Genomic DNA, 20,745 nt, shown 5'->3' with positions numbered 1-20,745 from the left:
AAAAAAAAAAAAAAAAGCAAATGGAATGAGGGTATATGAAGGAATGGCAAGTGACATGGTAGATATATTGAATAGATAATCATAAATTCAATAGCTAAGAAAAAGATACTCTTTCCCTCTTGTACTTACACTCCAAATCATTGTCACACTGCCAAAAGACCAGCATTCACAACGATTATTCTTTAAGACACAATGGGTCTCACTCTCTCAAATATTGATATGTGGCAGGCTCATAAAGTCCTTAAAAATCCTGACTGTATTAATATCTATAACCCCTAAAAAAGAGTAGACATTGAATAACTGAGTAAACAACTGAACTCAGTTGGGCTGCTTCTGTCTAGTCCTCTCCGACATAGCGTGAAAACCCTCACACAGTTCAAGGCCTACATTTTGAATAATTTCTCCATGTCCTTGACTTGAACTTCATCCTGAAATCTCTGCTCCTGACCTGTTGTTTCCTTTCTAGTTTTGAACTTAATAATGTCCTGTGCATTATCCTTGACTCTCAACTTGTTAAAGTCATGGACAAATATAGCTGGCCTGATTTATATTACAAGTGTTTCTCCTAGTTCCTAGAAAATTTCCAAGAGTTCCCTAACCCACAGACTCCCTTCTCAGTTATCAGGGAAAGGATTCAATTTCCACGGGCTCTAACAGAACCATGTTAGATCATGAAAGGGTTCTCCTGTGACTGACAATCTAAATCTAGTAGGCTATGCAGAGGATGTGACAGATGTAGACAAGTTCCCAATGTTCTCAGCTTCAGTTTGTATATACTTTCCCAAAGAAAGAATGTAATAAATAGTAGTGAGGCTCCCAGACAGCCCTGAAAAACAAACCACCACCACCACCAACAAAAAACCCTATATTTAAAGAAAACGGTGCAGTTAAATATTACCCAATAGGAATCACATTCTATTTTATATTTTCAGTATAAATCTACCATTTTATATTAAAGACTAGATCACTGTTTATGGCTAATTCAAGCATTCAAACTAAGAAGATGAATTATCATTACTATCTTCCAAGTATTAAGCAGAGCAATAAATTGCTGGGTATTAAACTATAGTAAGAAGTGAAAAAACATTATATTTAAATGCACAATATACATCTACTTCTGTAACTACAGACTAAGCTAAAGCAAAATAATTTCAGATTCCAGTTATGCTTTTAAAAGCGAAAAAAAATACTGAATAACTTTTTAAACTTTGCAAAACTTCACACTACCTGTTACTATTTAAGAAAATACAGTTTAAAAATGTACTGCAGTTCAATCTTACACAAACTCTTGCCACCACCTTAATTTAGGCTGTAAATATTTTGATAGCATTTTGTTAAAAAGAGTGGAACTAAAATAAAATAATATGGCAGGTCTTACTTTTTGAATGTACCAAATCTGAATTCTTCACATGAAACATAAATTTTCTTTTCAGATACATGCATCAAGATTCCTAGACATACCCTATTTAAAACAAATTTCATTTATGCAAATACAGGTTTACACAAAGAAACAAATTACAGGTTGATAATTCACTTTTCAAAAGGATTCACAAAAGAACTCTTTTAATTAGTAAGTTTGCCAATATACCTAAAAGTTATATTAAAAAAAAAAACCGTTTATAAACAACTCTTCAGAAATACACTCAAGGGTATTAATTACAGTTAGTCATAAGAGCATCAAGCTTCAGAAACTCCTATTAGTCTTTGTCTCAATAGCTGGACAAATATGGCAGGTGAAACCAAATACATTAACTGAAAATGGCATAGAAATGCATATTTAAGATAGCCTCTGATAAATACATTTATATCTATCCTAACAATCGTGAATCTACCAAATTCTTCCTTAAAAATATACACAGGGACTAGGCCAGGCAAGGTGGCTTACGCCTGTAATCCCAGCACTTTGGGAGGCTGAGGTGGGCGGATCATGAGGTCAGGAGATCGAGATCATCCTGGGTAACATGGTGAAACCCCATCTCTACTAAAAATACAAAAAATTAGCCGGGCGGGGTGGCAGGTGCCTGTAGTCCCAGCTACTCGGGAGGCTGAGGCAGGAGAATGTTATGAACCCAGGAGGCGGAGCTTGCTGTGAGCCGAGATTGAGCCACTGCACTCCAGTCTGAGCCACAGAGACTCCATCTCAAAAAAAAAATACACACACACACACACATATATATACATATATATATACAGGGACTAGCAAATAATGCAGTCAATATGACTAAAGGTGACCCCAGGAAACCAATGGGCTAAAAGTTACTTTCCCTTCTTTGTACAGGCCATAAGTACAAAAAGAAAAATCCAGAGATCCCCATTAGTGTTGCAGGTATTTTTTTTTTTTTTTTTTTTTTGAGAGGGAGTCTCGCTCTGTCGCCCAGGCTGGAGTGCAGTGGCGATCTCGGCTCACTGCAAGCTCCGCCTCCCGGGTTCATGCCATTCTCCTGTCTCAGCCTCCCCAGTAGCTGGGACTACAGGCACCGGCCACCACGCCCGGGTAATTTTTCTATTTTTAGTAGAGATGGGGTTTCACGTGTTACCCAGGATGGTCTCGATCTCCTGACCTCGTGATTCACCTGCCTCCGCCTCCCAAAGTGCTCGGATTACAGGTGTGAGCCACCGCACCTGGCCTAGTTATTGCAGGTTTTTAAGAAGTGCTCTCACAGGTCGGAGACAACATCTAAGAAAGGAAATCTAAATTTGATGATCTGGAAATGAAGCATTTTGGAGCAGCTAAGAGAGGCAGGGAGAAGGATCCTAATGTCCACAAACTATCACTGCCAGCTAGCTTCTTGTTCTGTTTAGAGTTGTATCCCAAATCCACAAACACTGGCATCTTAACTGAAGACCAAAATTAGGTATGATGTAGAGTAACCTTACTGATAACAAAAAGCAGCCTTACAATAATAAGGGGGTAAAGCTGAATGAGAAATATGACAAAGATGTAGCCACTTCAGGAAAATTTGACAGTGCAAAGGAGAAAGCTAAAGTTCCTGCGGAGGGGTTGGGGGGAAGAGGAGTAGGATGAACAGGGTGACAGATAGGAGAAAGAAAGGTTTAAGCAAGGGGATATGAAGAAAAAATAAAACTGAGCATCTCTTTCCATATAAATTCCAGAGCAGGGAAAACATCGTAATACACCTCTCTGAGAATGTGTCTCTGCCCTTACTAGATTTAATTACAAAATTAGAATATGATCACATAGCAGTTTCTAAAAGTGTTCTGAAAATCTTAAGTATGTACATTAAACAGTCGGGGTGTTATAAGCACCCAGAAACTGTATCAAACTGGGAAAAATTTCCAAACATTTTAAAGTAAGAACATCTTCTCAGCTGGGTGAGGTGGCTCACACCTGTAATCCCAGCACTTTGAGAGGCCAACGCAGGCGGGTCATCTGAGATCAGGAATTCAAGACCAGCCTGGCCAACATGGTGAAACCCTGTCTCTACTAAAAATACAAAAATTAGCCGGGCATGGTGGCAGGTACTTGTAATACCAGCTACTTGCAGGGCTGAGGCAGGAGAATCGCATGAACCTGGGAGGTGGAGGTTGCAGTGAGCGGAGATCATACCACTGCATTCCAGCCTGGGCAAGAGAGCAAGACTCCGTCTCTAAAACAAAAGAAGTTCTTTTCACTCTATGCATCTTTCTCTTAGCCTTATAAAAGCATTTAATGATATTCACAGCATTTTTGTTTTCAAGTGGTGTTCATTCTGGTTATTCACCAGTAATCCGGAGTTATCAGTTATATATATCTATAGTTTATAAAATAAATCACATAGACAAACTCTTGAGGCCCATGATTGGAAGCGTGAGGCAATAAACACGTTACTTTTTGGAGGGGCCACATTCAAGGCATATGCTGTGAAGTCAGACCCGCAGAGGCTGCATGCAGCTGGCAGCCATCTCACCCAGGTAGCTGCTGTAGCTGTTTCTGCAGGTATGTGTTTGCTACATCATCTGCTGCCATTTTGAGCTTTGGAAAGGGGGCACGGAGTCAGCTACATGAAAAGTGTATGGATTTGTTTTTAAGTGGGATAGTTTTTAAACAAACTATAGACCTTTTCATCAGTAAAGAGTCATTGCACCAAAGTCCAGAAAACGTTCCTACTTAACCTCTGATATGTACAATAATACTCTGGTTTTGGTCTTAGGTTTCTGTGTGTTTATTACAATGAAATGTCTTTTAAAGGAAAATAAACCATACTATAATTTTTAAATTTTTTGAATAAAACATAAACATTTTAGTGTTTTAGAGCTCTGAAAGCAAAGTGCAATTTACTTTAGAAATGCTTTGAGTTACACTGACTTAGGAGTAAAGAAGAGCAACAACTTGTAAGTGAGGGAAATATCATTCTCCCTCCTCTGGGGTTAAGCTAATTAAATTTACACACAAAGAGAAGAATCTGAAATTTTTCGGGCCTAGGAAAAATAAGCAAGAAGTAGTTTAATCCATTAACATGTGTAAGAGTAACAATGATACCGCAACAGAAAGAAGGTGGTTAACATAAAAATAAAGGACTGAGGGCAAACTTATAACATGCATTCAGTACTGTTCAGGAAAAAAGGGCAATGAAGCTGTGGAACCCACAAAAATAATCACTAAAGGGATGTTTTCTACTGCAGACACAGTGAGGCCTGATGAAAAAAGCTCTCATGCCTACCCACTCCCTGTCATTTTAATTCCATGTTTACCAGGCAACCTTCTAAACACCATTTCAGTTTTCCAGAAAGTTTAATAGAAGTCCACAATTCCCTGAAGTCAAAGAAGTTCTTAAAAACAAAAGCTCTTTCAGAATTTATCTGGCAGCAAATCCTGACATAAATGTACATAAAGTCTTTATTTACTCCACTTACTGTGAATATTCAAATTTTTTCTGCAGATATACTAATGTATTTGATTACAGTACCACCCTAGATCCCACTCGATGTTTCTTAAAATTCACTAAATACTATTTCTTCACTTTCTAAAATCTAAAAAAAATACATGATTCTGAGACATATCTGAAAAGGTATCCCCCCTACCCCTGGAAGTAAATATAAATATTCTAACTCCTGGAAATGAGAGCCCTCTTCACTAGCCCCCACTCCCCTAGCAGCAGAAAAAATTAAATCAGTCTTCTTTATACTTCAATGTTACATAAATTTAAGTAATGTGAGTCTGTTGCCAAGAATCTGATCATTTCTGGTTATGTTGGTAAAGTCCAACTCTGGACTACAAGATCAATTACCAGACCCTGTATGATCACAATCAAGGTGGCACATACCTATCTAGAATCTCTTTCTGAAGCCTACTGGTTTCTAAGCTAAGGGGAGCCTGTTTGTCTTCCACCCTCCCTGACTGATGTGTCAGAAGACAAACTAACAGTTAACCTATATCCCCTCTCAATCCTACCTCACTGACAGCCTTCATTCACCTTCCACAAAACAAAGGGGAAGAAGGTAAAAAATTAAAATAGAATAGTTACTACATGGTAACTTAATTTAAATTAAGTTAGTGGAAAATCATTGAATATTTAAGTATGATCTCTAAGAAATTAAATGTAAGATTCTTCATGTTGCTTAACAACACATAATACTAGACCAGATAGATGACACTGATGACAGGTACCAAATAGATAATCAAGATGATTTTCTGATCTCGGTTTAGAGTCCTAAAGATTCCAAATATTTTTTCTAATGGTTAAGTAAAAAAGAAATATTTAGATAAATTTTGAATCTACACATTCAGATTTTCATTTATTTAATTTAGAAAACTCAACAAGAAATCATACAAAATATATAGATGACATTAGCATTTATTAAACATGAAGAAGTCTGAGTTGAACCTACAAAATTTTAAAAGCAAAATTAGGAAATGTATATATAAGGTGCTAGTAGCTGACTCACTGAGCATGTCTGCCTCAAGTCCTCTGTGAAATACGACTGGTAAAAATATTAAGTATATCCAGTGCATTTTAAAAATTATCCTTAATAACTTTCCTATAATTACCAAAGTAACACCTGATATTTGCAGAGAATCAAGAAAATCTGAGGTACACAGAAGAAAATTACAATCATTCTTAATCTTATCATCCAAAGATAAAGTTTATATGTAATTATGTTAGTTTTTCCATGTTATTAGTTCTTCTGAAACACCATTTCTAATAACTGCATACTAACCCATCCATCATGTGGCTATAATTTCATTAATCTATCATTGGATATTTACAGTAATTTAAAATTCTCACTTTACTACAGATATGCAACACAGCAATTAACATCTTTGTACATAAATCACAGAATGACCTATTAGAATCTCTTTTGCCCATTTCTTTTAGTAAAGCTTTAAGTTTTTTCCTATTGAGCTAAATAAGTTCTTTTCATATTAATGTGGCCAATCACATATTAATCCTAAACATTCCATTTGTCTTTATACTTCAACCAAGCCATCTGATTCAATAGTTTAACTCACCTCATAATATAATCACATCTTAAGAGGTAAAAAGGAACTTTTGGTCCATCTCTAATTCAGGGGCAAAATATTATTTTCCCTCTTGAGACAACTGAGGCCCAAAGAAACCTTTCAAAAAAGAGTATGTGCCTGATTATTAAGAAAGTTTAACAGTTACAGCCCAGCAATTTCCATTCTCATCTCATTACTGAAAACAATCTTTCAAATAGAAATATCAAGCAATTAGCACTTCAGGCTAACAGTGTAGAAGGGCTTAAAATAAAAAGCAATGTACTCTTTTCTGTGTATCTCCTCTGAGGACATTTTTTGTTTTATTTTGGTCTCTTTCATGTTTCAAATGTCTTGAGAATTTTGGTTATCTGTCCACATTTATGAATAAAGCAATAAGAAACTAACCAAGAACTATACATATAGATAGGCTTGTTGATTGGGAAATTACTTTTAGGGTTAATCTTGCCTGTATTTGCTTCCCGCTCCTGATTTCCTACCTAACCTGGTGTTTGAGTTCACTTGGTTTTGGCAGCTTGGCTATCTCTTTAGGTGTATTCTCTGTATTCTGAACTGTGGCCTCCTCTGTCTGCTTTGCTTCATTATTTACACTGTTCTTCTGCTTTCCATCTTCAGAAAATCTGTTGAAATTGCTTGGCTGCTAATGGCTCCATTCTTGTTCTCTAGTCATTATGGATTATTCCTTTTAAAAATTGCTTTACTACTAGTTTAGTCTGGCTTTGGAAGGGAGAGGAAATAAAAAATAAGCTCTTGTGATATTCCCAGTCTGCCATCTTTACTTGGAAATCCTTTCACGTTAAAGATGAAGAAACTAAGGCCTATGGAAGTAAAATGACTTGTTTGATATTGATGCAGGATTTTTTCACTGTCCTGTTGCCAGCCGGAAATCTTCTCTGGTGGGTAGCACCCCTGCCCAGGCCTCACTTAGTTCTGAGCTGGCCACTAGGCTTGCTCTGCCCACCCAGGCTGGCAGGCTGCGCTCGGCTCACGCTGCCAGACTGGCTCCCATGTCTACTGAGGGTGAGCCAGGCACAGAGCAGCAAGGGATATGTGAGCAAGCGAGTGTGGGATCCAGCCATGGTGCACAGCCAGGTGTGCCAGCTGCTGTGGTGGATCTGTGGTGGGGTGGGCAGCTCCAGGAACTGGCTTCGTGCGAGGCTGTGGCTGGACCAGGCATACCACAGTGGTTTCCACCTTGGGTGCCAGCATTAGGATGAGGGGAAGGCAGTGGTGCCTGAAAACTTGGAGATGCCAGCAACTGTGGAGCCCCAAAGGGGGCGTTACAGCATGTGAAACCTCGTCTTTACTAAAAATATAAAAACTAGTTGGGTGTGGTGGTGGATGCCTGTAATCCCAGCTACTCGGGAGGATGAGGCAGGAGAACTGCTTGAACCCAGAAGGAGGTTTCAGTGAGCCCACACAGTGCCACCGCACTCCAGTCTCGGCGACAGAGGGAGACTCAGTCTCAAAAAAAAAGAAAAAAAAACTTGATGTAGAAAACATGTATGTGTGACAAATCACCATTGAATAAACCATCACAAAAACACCAACGAGTAAAAAGCAGAATTAACAATCTGACTGAGACCCAACTGACCCACTCATACTTGAGAGACATATCCCTGACACATACAATCCATTCACTAAACAGAGAAGCAATTCATTCCTTTTCTCCTGCAAGCTAAAACTATAAATCGAGATGTTCAAAAGCAACAAAATTAGGTCCACAAATTAGGTAAGAGAAGCATACATTTATAAAAACTAGCCAAATATCCATCCGATCCTAATTATATTAAGAAAACTCTAAATATAGGTGACATGCCACTTAATACATTTGTATGTGTGATACATACATACAAATGATGATCCACTTCAAAATCATATATAAGAAAAAGACATCCCATGAGAGTTACAAAGGGATGGCTACCTGAAGTCTGAAGCATTTCCTCCTGTCGAACAAATGTGACAAAATAAAATGAGAAAGAAAATGTTATGATATCTAAATTATCACACAAATATAAAGAATTGAACATAATCAAGTAAGAGCAGTTACAGTCAGTCCGTGATACCGGGATCATTGCCTTTACTTGAAGGGAAGAAAAAGAAAATGGATTCTCTTGGATGTGGCAAGATGGCCAAATAGGTACAGCTTCCAAAGGCAGCTCCAAGTGAGACCAACACAGAAGGCGGGTGATTTCCACATTTCCAACTAAGGTACCCTGTTCATCTCACTGGGACTAGTTAGGCAGTGGGTGCAGCCCATGTAGGGCAAGCAGAAGCAGGGTGGGGTGTTGCCTCACCCGGGAAGTGCAAGGAGCGGGGAGAGGTGAGGGGGCTCTCTTTCCCAGCCAAGGGAAGCCATGAGGGACTGTGCTATCTGGCCCAGATACTATGCTTTTCCCATGGTTTTTGTAATCTGAAGACTGGGAGATTCCCTGGTGTGCCTACATCACCAAGGCCCTGGGTTTCAAGCTCAAAGCTGGGTGGCTATTCAGGCAGACACCGAGCTAGCTGCAGGTTTGTTTTTTTATTTCCATACTCCAGTGGTGCCTGGAACCTGGGTGAGACAGAACCGTTCACTTGCCTGGAAAGGGGGCTAAAGCCAGGGAACCAAGTGGTCTGGCTCAGTAGGTCCCACTCCCATGAAGGCCAGCAAGCTAAGAGCCACTGGCTTGAAATTCTGGCTGCCAGCACAAGTCTGAAGTTGACCTGGGCCAACAGAGCTTGGTGGGGGGAGGGGCATCCGCCATTACTGAGGCTTGAGTAGGCTCTTTTCCCCTGACGGTACAAAGGACTGGGAGGAACTCAACATAATGCAACAAAGCGGCTGTGGCCAGACTGCCCCTCTAGATTCTTCCTCACTGGGCAGGGCATCTCTGAAAGAAAGGCAGCAGCCCCAGTCAGGGGCTTACAGATAAAACTCCCATCTCCCTGGGATAGAGCACCTGGGGGAAGCAGCACCTGTGGGCATAGCTTCAGCAGACTTAAAAATTCCTGCCTGCCAGCTCTGAAGAGAGCAGTGGATGCTGACAAGGAGGGCTTTCCCAGCAGACGGTGCTTGAGCTCCACTAAGGGACAAACTGCCTCCTCAACTGGGTCCCTGACCCCCACGCCTCCTGACTGGAAGAGACCTCCCAACAAGGGTTGACAGACACCTCATAGAAGAGAGCTCTGGCTGGCATCAGGCCAGTGCCCCTCTGGGACGAAGCTTCAGGAGGAAGGAGCAGGCAGCAAGCTTTGCTGTTCTGCAACCTCTGCTGGTGATACCCAGGCAAACAGGGTCTGAAGTAGACCTCCAGCAAACTGCAGCAGACCTGCAGAAGAGGGGCCTGTTAGAAGAAAAACAAACAAACAGAAGGCAGCAACATGAACATCAACAAAAAAGACCCTCACACAAAACCCCATCCAAAGTAAATCCATGAAGATGAGGAAACACCAGCACAAAAATGCTGACAATTTCAAAAATCAGAATGTCTCTTCTCCTCCAAATGATCGCAACTCCTCTCCAGCAAGGACACAAAACTGAATGGAGAATGACTTTGATGAACTGACAGAAGTAGGCTTCAGAAGGTGGGTAATAACAAATGCCTCTAGGCTAAAGGAGCATGTTCTAACCCAATGCAAGGAAGCTAAGAACTCTGACAAAAGGTTACAGGAACTGCTAACTAAAACAACCAGTTTAGAGAAGAACATAAATGACCTGATGGAGATGAAAAACACAGCATGAAAACTTCATGAAGCATACACAAGTATCAAGAGCCAAATCGATAAAGAGGAAGAAAGGATATCAGAGACTGAAGATCAACTTACTGAAATAAGGCATGGAGACGATATTAGAGAAAAAAGAATGAAAAGGAATGAACAAAGACTGCAAGAAATACGGGACTATGTGAAAAGACCAAGACTATGATTGACTGAGGTTCCTGAAAGTGGTTTCTTTGAAACCAACGAGAACAAGAAGACAACGTACCAGAATCTCTGGGACACTGCTAAAGCAGTGTTTAGAGGGAAATTTATAGCACTAAAATGCCCACATTGGAAAGTGCGAAAGACCTAAAATCAACACCCTACTGTCACAATGAAAAGAACTAGAGAAGCAAGAGCAAACAAATTCAAAAGCTAGCAGAAGACAAGAAATAACTAAGATCAGAGCAGAACTGAAGGAGATAGAGACCTGAAAACCCCTTCAAAAAAAAATCAATGAATCGGAGCTGATTTTTTGAAAAGACTAACTAAATAGACTGCTGACCAGACTAACAAAGAAGAAAAGAGAGAAGAATCAAATAGACACAATAAAAATGATAAAGCATGCCCTTTGAAAACCAGTACTAGACAATGATGACCTTTCTCACCACTCCTATTCAACGTATTATTGGAAGTTCTGGCCAGAGCAATCAGACAAGAGAAAGAAATAAAGGGTATCCAAACAGGAAGAGAGGAAGTCAAATTGTCTGTTTGCAGATGACATGATTGTATATTTAGAAAATCCCATCTCAGCCCAAAAACTCCTTAAGCTGATAAACAACTTCAGCAAAGTCTCAGGATATGAAATCAATGTGCAAAAATTGCAAGCATTCCTATACACCAATAATAGATAAGCAGGGAGCCAAATCAGGAGTGAACTCCCATTCACAATTGCTACAAAGAAAATAAAATACCTAGGAATACAACTTACAAGAGACACAAAGGACCTCTTCAAGGAGAACTACAAACCACTGCTCAAAGAAGTAAGAGAGGAAACAAATGGAAAAACCTTCCATGCTCATGGATGGGAAGAATTAATATTGTGAAAACGGCCATACTGCTGAAAGTAATTTATACGTTCAGTGCTATTCTATCAAGCTACCATTGACTTTCTTCACATAACTAGAAAAAAAATTACTTTGAATTTCATATGGAACCAAAAAAGAGACCGCATAGCCAAAACAATCCTAAACAAAAATAACAAGGCTGAAGGCATCACGCTACCTGACTTCAAACTATACTACAAGCCTACAGTAACCAAAAGAGCTTGGTACTGGTACCAAAACAGACATATAGATGAATGGAACAAAACAGAGGCCTCAGAAATAATACCACACATCTACAATCATCTCATCTTTGACAAACCTGACAAAAACATGCAATGGGGAAATTTCCTATTTAATAGACGGTGCTGGGAAAACTGGCTAGCCATATGCAGAAAACAGAAACTGGACTCCTTCCTTACGCCTTAAGACCAACTCAAGATGGATTAAAGACTTAAACGTAAAATCTAAAACCAAAAAACCCTAGAAAAAAACCTAGGCAATACCATTCAGGACACAGGCATGGGCAAAGACTTCACGATTAAAACACCAAAAGCAATGGCAACAAAAACCAAAATTGACAAATGGGATCTACTTAAATTAAAGAGCTGCTCAGCAAAAGAAACTATCATCAGAGTGAACAGCCAACCTACAGAATGGGAGAAAATTTTTGCAATATATCCGTTTGACAAAGGGCTAATATCCAGAATCTACAAAAGGAACTTAAATTTACAAGAAAAAAAAAAAAACCATCAAAAAGTGGGCAAAGGATATGAACACACACTTCTCAAAAAAAAAAAAGACATTTATGCTGCCAACAAACATGAAAAAAAGCTCATCATCACTGGTCATTAGAGAAATGCAAATCAAAACCACAATGACATACCATCTCATGCCAATTAGAATGGCAATCATTAAAAAGTCAGGAAACAACAGATGCTGGAGAGGATGTGGAGAAATATAAACACTTTTTACACTGCTGGTAGGAGCGTAAATTACTTCAACCATTGTGGAAGACAGTGTGGTGATTCCTCAAGGATCTGGAACCAGAAATACCGTTTGACCCAGCAATTCCACTACCAGGTATATACCCAAAGGATTATAAATCATTCTACTATAAAGACACATGCACATGTATGTTTACTGCAGCACTATTTACAATAGCAAAGACTTGGAACCAACCCAAATGCCCATCAATGATAGGCTGGATAGAGAAAATGTGGAACATATACACCATGGAATACTATGCAGCCATAAAAAAGCATGAGTTTATGTCCTTTGCTGGGACATGGATGAAGCTGGAAACCATCATCCTCAGCAAACTAATACAAGAACAGAGAACTAAACACCACATGTTCTTACTCATAAGTGGGAATTGAACAATGAGAACACATGGACACAGGGAGAGGAACATCACACACCCGGGCCTTTCAGGGGGTGGGGGAAAAGAGGAGGTAGGAGCATTAGGACAAATACCAAATGCATGCAGGGCTTAAAACCTACATGATGGGTTGATAGGTGTAGCAAACCACCATCGTACATGTATACCTATGTAACAAACCTGCACGTTCAGCACATGTATCCCAGAACTTAACATAAAATTTTAAAAAGTAAAAAAGTACTTCCTTTGTAGCAGTAACTAGGAACAAATACAGATGGAAAAAAAAAAGAAAAAAGATAAAAAAGAAAAATTCTAGCACTATATGACTACTTTCATTCTCTCAACTCCTAAATGTTAATGTTTTATCTTTGACCAACTTCCCCAACACTATAACCAAAAGGGGCACTTCCACCCACATCTTTGGTCCACCAACTACAGGTAGTAACTTCCAAATCTCTATCTCCAGCCACAATCTGTCTCCTGAGTATCGGACCAACATATATCTCTCTGAACATCTTCACTTAACTGTTCCATGAGAATGTTTAGCACAAAGCACACCAAATTGAACTCATTCCCAATCTGTTCCTCCTATATGACTATTCTGGTTACTGGTATCATGCTCCAAACTCAGGAGTTATCCATTCTGTTTTCTTCTCCTTCACTAATACTGTATTAGTCAACAAGTCAAGTTCCACTCTACTTTAAAAGAAAAAAAAAAAATTTCATACATCTATATCCTCCATTTTCAAGGCCTCTGTCTTGGTTTAGACATATACCTATTTGAGACTCGGATTACTACATCCATCTACTAACAGTTCTCCCTACTTTCAATCTGGTTTTTACTTCAATTATTCCTCTATGTTGCTGCCAACATGATCTTTCTAGAATACAATTTATGTCATTTCCACCATTTAAGAAACTTTCAATGATTCAAAATAAAAACTTAAAACCCTTAGCAGAATATCCTGTCTCCTGCCACCTCTTTAGCTTTATTTCTTCCTCATCTTCCGTGTAAAACACTAAATTCCAAACACAACACTGCAGTTCCTGGAAAAAAGTCATACTGTTTCTTACCTCGATGCCTCTGCATATGTTATTCCCTCTTTCTAGAAGGTTCTCTTTTTGACATGGTAAATTTGACCTACTCAAGACTTAACCATCTTGTATAGCTTTCAACTTCCTCCATTTCTCCTTGATCCCACAGCATTTAATAGACACTCATACTATATTACAATTGTCTATCCTTTTCTACTAAACTTTGAACACTGTGAAAGTGAAAATACATTTATTATTCATTTTTGTGTCCTAAATGCCTAGCATATTGTCTGGAAATAGCAATTGATCAAAACTATCTGAAAAATGTTTATGCCTTTTTCTAGAAACAAAACACTTAAAAAACATTCCCCAACAGACACAGAACAAAACAGGTACTTAAGAAAAACAACAGGAACTAGGCAAGAGGCAACTGAGAAAAATAAATGGGACAGAAAAAGAAAAATTAAACACATGAAGTCTCTTCAGGTAGCTCCTGAGAGCACTCTTGCATGCTCTTTGTCTCATATTCTCTCACCAACATGTTTTATCTATTTAATCTTCAATGCTTATTCTGATTTCCTAGAAAATAAGTGGTAGGCACAGAGAGAAAAATAGAAAGCCTTACTTAAATCAACTATTCCTCAAAAATGAGCACAGTCAGAACTTTCAAAATGACATAGTTAAGACCCCTGATCCATGGAGTCTCAATTTCACTTCTAATAGTTACCTCCTAAGAGTTGAGATTACAATGCACATTTTACAAACCAGTTATCGTACATTCTCTCTTAATAGATTCCCAAAAACTCTTCCTGAACTTTATTTTTTCTCTTATAGAGAGAAATTATATAAATTCCCTATTTACTCTGTAAACATGCTTTTACATTTATATACTTAAAATACTTTCCTTCCACGTTGCCCCAATTGGTCCTTGAACAAAAACTTCTCCCAGCTGAATTCTCTCTACTACTATATTGCCAGTTTTCCAGGATCACAAATGAAAGGAACTAGAGAACTCTCTTCCAAATACGGGGCCTCTAGTGTTCTTGATCCCTTTCTTTTCTTCAGTGGTAACTTACCCAACGTTGCCCACTGATGTAAAACAAATTCAGAATCCATTCAAGTTCACAATTAAGTTTAGATGTGTGTGAGGGACTGGGATTGTGTAGACCAGACTCTACATAACATATAAAACTAGAAGTCCACAACAGTTACTCTTAGTTTGATGTAAACGTAACCATTAAGTAATATTCAAACAACAGGTGCCAAGTTTGTAATGAGCACTAACTGAAAAATAAAGGCATAAAAATCCATGTCATATCTAGCAGTATCTAGTATAACAGTCATAAATTAGATGTTCTGAAGAACATGTGGGGGAAAAAAAGACTTGGAAGTCTTAACTATATTACTCTCTGGTGATAAAACTTCTCTAGCCAGGTTTTTTTCCCCGCCAATCATTAGCTCTTCTCTAGCCCTACTCTTTCAAAAAGACCAGTTCTTCAAGTATCTTTCTTGGTAGGATCCAACCTACCACGTCTAAAAAAGACCAGTTTTTCACGTATCTTTCTTGGTAGGATCCAACCTACCACGTCTAACTCCCAGACTTAGGTTAAGCTGCCTTGCAACTGTGATAATTACATTATCCAAAGAGATCACTATGTTTAAATTTATCTTTACGCAGCTGCCAATTCATTAATTCCAGTAGATCAACAATGGTCCGGGAAGACAGGAAAACTGTTCTCTACAGACGCATGTCAACTAATAAATTCAAACGGAATGAGGGAAACAAAAGAACCACCATTGGAACGCAATGGCAAAATCCATCAAAGAATGCTAAGATTAGTAGTCATCTGCAAGCCTGAGAGTACCTACCCCCAAATATGTATTAATTTCAAAAGGGAAATAGTAAGTTTACAGTAGAGACACCAGGCGGATTACTACTTTAACCAAGTGATCACAGTTATCATCACCAGTAAGAAGGCATGTTAATATCACGTGACCTCTGACATTAAGTGTTGAGAAGAACACTTCAGCCCCTGTGGTATTCTCAGTCATGCATAAAATCAATTAAACCATGAGAAAACACCAGACAAACTCAAATTGAGAGGCATTCCACAAAGTTAACAGACCAGTACTTTTCAAAAAATTATCAAGGTAATGAAAGATAGGAAGACGAGGAACTCTCACAGAATGGAGATTAAGGAAAAAGAATGACTAAATGCATTGTAGAATCCCCATTGGATCCTGGAACAGAAAAAGGACATTAGTGAAAGGGCTGGCAAATTGTAAATAAAGCCTGTAGTTAATAGTATATTGTAGCAATGTGAATTTCTTGCTTTTGATCACTGTACCCTGATAATGTAAAATGCTAACATAGGGGGAAACAGGATGTAGGGAACTCTGTACTGTCTTTCTAACTCTCCTGTATGTCTAAAATTATTCCAAGAGTTTTAAAAAGCTCAATTCCAGTTACCAAGCCTACTAGGTCAACTAACGATTTTTTTATTTATGCAGTTCTTTTTTATACCCTCTTTCTCTCCTACAACCTATTATCAATTTTTTTCTGAGTTGCTACTCTTTCCTACTTTTTCCCTAAAAGGCTTCCAAGTGTTTACGTTTTAAGACTTCTCAAAATAACCTTATTTCCTCCCAACAGAGAGCTACTCTCCTTCCTGTACGGCCACAAAATGACCTACCTTAAAAGATGTAAAATACTTTAATACAGTATCTTATAGCTTCGTAACAATTAGCAATACAAAAGTGCTTGTAAATACACTTACATATGTAAATTTTGAGATGCATAAACACTTATTTTATAGATGAGAAAATGAGACCAGAAAAATTAAGTGATTGACACTTAATATTAATAAATGTCAGAGACTGAATCTGAATCCAGTTCTTCAGGCTCCAAAACCAAATTACCTTATTAAAATAAAATGCTCTGTACCTGAAAAGCGTCAACTTCCTTGGCTTCAGACAAGCGAATTACATCAAATAGACCATGATTTTCAAGGAAGGTCTAAATTTTCCTATTGTTCTAAATGTCAAAAAGCTTCAATAATTATACAAATAAGAATTCTGGAAATCATTGCAAATTTTGTGCTCACCCTAACCATTCTTTTGATTTTTTAAAAAAAGCAGACTTTAGTCAACTCCCCTTCAACTTTTTAGGCCGAAGAATCGCTTACCTCTACTTTCATACCAGCTCCAACTCACGCTTTCAAGTATCTGAGCTGTCATTCCAATTTCTAATTCCATTCATTTCTTTATATTTGCAAATGAAAACTTGGGACAATCCTGCAGGGCCCCAAGCCCCACGAAATACTCTGAATATCTTTTGTCCTTCACTCAAAAAAAACAAAAAAAAAGTCAAACGACTTATTGCTAATGCATGTGTCCGTTTAACATTTAGCGCAACGGTGTAGGGCGATGTAACATTGACTTGAGACCTCGGAGGAAACAACTTTCACCTGACTTAACTGGCACCAGCATTTTTCTCCTTCACAGTTTGTAATCTCCTGCTTTTTGTAATCTATAATCTTTTTCATGTTACCTGATTTCTGTATCAGCCAAGTGAGAAAATTATTTAAACCAAACCAAAACAGCTGAGATTAAAGAAATCATAAATTACGGAAATAAGCCTTTAAATTTGAAAACTAGTAAGAGAAGCATTAATTTATTAACGGGCGCTTACTATGTGCAAAGGCACTTAAAAGAACAAAAAGCTCCTGAGGTCTTTGAGCACTTAACGACGACTTGCTCATTTTTGTGACCTCCTACCCTCACCCTTCCAGCACCTGGCATCTGCAGGAGCTGAAAAGTTGAACTGAATTGGGGACGCTGAAGTAACAGGATATGCTCCGGGGAGAAACCCGTGGGAGAAACTTTGAAAGTGTTATCGAACAGCATTACGCTGTTTAATTCAAACAGAACAGGTTGCTGCTCTGTTTAACCCCGCATGGGGGACTGGAACAAGAAACCGGGACACCGAGGGACCCCAAAGGTCTTGGGCAGAGAAAAGGGGGCGTCACTTGCCTCCCATTCCTGCAAGAAACGCTGGGCCTCGTCAGAACCAACGCTCTTATGTCTCCTAAATTCGTCTTTCACGTACTGGTCGCCCAGGGCTTTGAGGTCCGGAGGCAGAACACGGTGCAGCTGCAAGACGCGCTTGTACAATGCCCGGACTCGAGAAACGTGCCGCCCCGGCATAGCGCCGCGGGTCAAGCGGTGACTACGCCTGCGCAGAGGGACGACACGTTCCAGCCCTTCTGCGAAATTGCGTATTAGTGAACCGGAAGGTAGACGAAAGAGGGCGCGCGACCTCTATCCGGTTTGGTCCCTTCCAGAATCAGGTCCTTCCGGAAACCCAAGCTCCGATGCGGGCGGAAAACCGGTCGGTCCTTCTCTAGGAGGGGCGTGGCCCTCGTGGAGTCGCGCCTGCGCCTCGTCGTGGCTTCTTCTGGGCAGCGTCCTGGCGACACAGGCCTTGAAAGAGGGAGGTCAGTCGTGGGCAGTTGTCACTTCTCAGTCCCACTCCACTGTCTTTTTCATGCAACTTCGTTTCTGTTCCTCCTACCAAATTTCTTGTCCCAGTTTTTTTCTGGTTTCCTTTGGAGTCAAAGAACATGTGTAATACCTCTTTCAAGAGCCAACACTTGTGAAAATGTGAGAAAACATTCTGCCAATGAATTAATTAAAAAAGGAATTAATTGAGCCAGAAGAGAGTAGAAAGGGTCCACAAAGCATTGGATAATCAATGCTCAAAAATGGCAGATGATGGGTGAAGGAGAAGCCAAGACAAGTGGTTAGCCCTTGAAAAGTGGAATCAAGCAATAACAGTGAGAATAATGACAGTTAACCTTTATTTTATTTTTTTACAAGCTGAACAGTGAGCTACATTTTCAGGACAAAACTTCCTCTGTTTCCCTGACCAATTTAGGCTGATCAGTGTTGCTCTTGTGGTAAAAATAGCCATGAACTGAAAATAAGATCACAGTTATATTTCTGGCCACCGATCTAGATCACTACACTTCATGCAGACCTTTCCTTTATTCCTTCATGTGTTTCTTTTTTTTATATGTTACTCTGCAAGTGATTTAACCGCTCTGTGCCCAGATTTTCTCACATGTAAATGAGCTGGGTTAGGTAATTTGTAGTGTTTTCCAACTTTACTAATCTCTAACCATGACTTCTCTCAGATTCCCTCCAAAATGTTTTGTAAAGTGAAAGAGAACATGTATCCACTCTTAAATAATTGCTTTAAAATTTTTTTGTTTAAAGAAACGTGGGGTAAATGCCTTAAAATTATATATGTCACACATCGCCTAAGCCTTTCAAGGCACACAAAATATAATAACCACCTATTGCCATAGGGATGATCAACACAGCAACTGCACTATTCAGCGTACTGCTTCTGTGGACTACCTCACACACAACTAGAAATGGAAGGAGACGGCTAGGGACAATTTTTGACAAGCAGATAAAGAATTTTGAGGTCAAAAGAGGTGGAGAGAATTGGTAAATAAGGAAAAGTAAATTGGAGAAGAAGAAACACCTACATGAAGTGTACTGAATTGTTACTTTGTATTATACTCTTGTCTTGACTAAAACGTTGAAAATAAGTCTTGCTTGCAAATAATGCTAAAGCATTTTTCTCTCAAACGGAAGTGAGAAAGGAGTGGGGAGGGGGAGAAACAACAAAAGATTTGGAAACTGCTTACATCATTAGATAAGAACACAACGTTTTTACGGTGTTGAATTCAGTTGCACAAGTGGCTTAGTTTTCAAATTATAGTTACTCAAATTTCAAGTTCTAAATTATTGAGAACAATGAAAAGTCTGGGACAAGATACATCTTTAACCCAAACAGTTCTCACATGCTTAGAAGCCTAGAGAGATGTACATACCGAATCTAGCCATTGTGACTACCCATAGTCCCCCAAAACAACACCAGAAATTGTCTTTCATTTCCCACCTCACCTTGGAGTCTCAACTTTAGGTACATCATTGTGTGACGATGAAAACTATAAAAAGGAAGGAGTTATTTAACGTTTTTATATGGTATCTGATATGTCTAATTATTGAAATGCAGTGGTAAGATAGAAGATAGTCTTAAAACCAAAATTTCAAGCTTAAACATACTGTTCAAGGAATTAGAAAAGTAAATACATTCATGGAAAGTCCATTCTCTGAAAGTCAATTTAGAAAGCATAATAGTCTTGAGTATTTTTCTGAATTTCTGAAACAAGTTACATAAAAAATATCAAAGAGAAACTTAATGTGTTTGTATCTGGAGAGAAAAATCAAACCAAAAGGAATGTTTTTAAATGTTTGTAATTGTTGATTATTGAGAACAGAAAATCAACTGAAAGTCCAAATAAAATGTTATATTTTATAATTTAAAGTATTAATGATATAGGGAAAAAAAATGACCATTGCTTCAGAAGCTGAAAAACATTTGACAAATTCAACACCCATTCCTGATTTTAAAATAATGATAATAGCCAGGCGCGGTGGCTCACACCTGTAATCCTAGCACTTTGGGAGGCTGAGGTGGGCGGATCACGAGGTCATGATATCAAGACCATCCTGGCTAACACAGTGAAACCCCGTCTCTACTAAAAATAGAAAAACGATTAGCCGGGCGTGGTGGCGGGCACCTGTAGTCCCAGCTACTTGAGAGGCTGAGGCAGGAGAATGGCGTGAACCCCGGAGGCGGAGCTTGCAGTGAGCCAAGATCTCGCCACAGCACTCCAGCCCGGGCGACAGAGTAAGACTCCGTCTCCAAAAATAATAATAAGAATAATAATAATAGTTAAAAAAATAGAAATCAGTGAATTCTGCAACACAAAAGCCAGCATCTTAGTTGATAGAAAAACATCTGACAAAGTAGGCAAAATTTTATATTAAAAGGGAATGGAAAAAAATCCATATACAGCTGACCCTTAAAGAATGCAAGGGTTAGGGATGCCAGTTAAAAATTCGCATATAACTTCTGACTCCCCCAAAACATAACTACTGTGCAAAAAGGATAAACTAAAAACCGCATTATCTTGTTCAGTTGATTTTATTATTCAAATTTTCTATAC

The 20,745-nt window shown here is 38.9% G+C and overlaps 1 protein-coding gene across 1 annotated transcript in view; it reads right to left on the bottom strand.

Moving 5' to 3' along the window:
- Positions 1-18,237, bottom strand: part of SDHAF3 (succinate dehydrogenase complex assembly factor 3) — a 93,209-nt gene extending 74,972 nt beyond the window's left edge. Inside the window, exon 1 of the mRNA XM_011974706.1 lies at positions 17,693-18,237. Within this exon, the coding sequence (XP_011830096.1) occupies positions 17,693-17,866 (174 nt within the window). The 5' untranslated portion in view covers positions 17,867-18,237. The remainder of the gene's footprint in view (positions 1-17,692) is intronic.
- Between the last annotated feature and the right edge of the window lie 2,508 nt (positions 18,238-20,745).

Source organism: Mandrillus leucophaeus, unplaced genomic scaffold, assembly GCF_000951045.1.
Source record: "Mandrillus leucophaeus isolate KB7577 unplaced genomic scaffold, Mleu.le_1.0 Scaffold148, whole genome shotgun sequence".
NCBI classification, from domain to species: Eukaryota; Metazoa; Chordata; class Mammalia; order Primates; family Cercopithecidae; genus Mandrillus; species Mandrillus leucophaeus.
The sequence above is the reverse complement of the archived record's forward strand: the minus strand, read 5'-3'. Positions and strand labels throughout refer to the sequence as shown.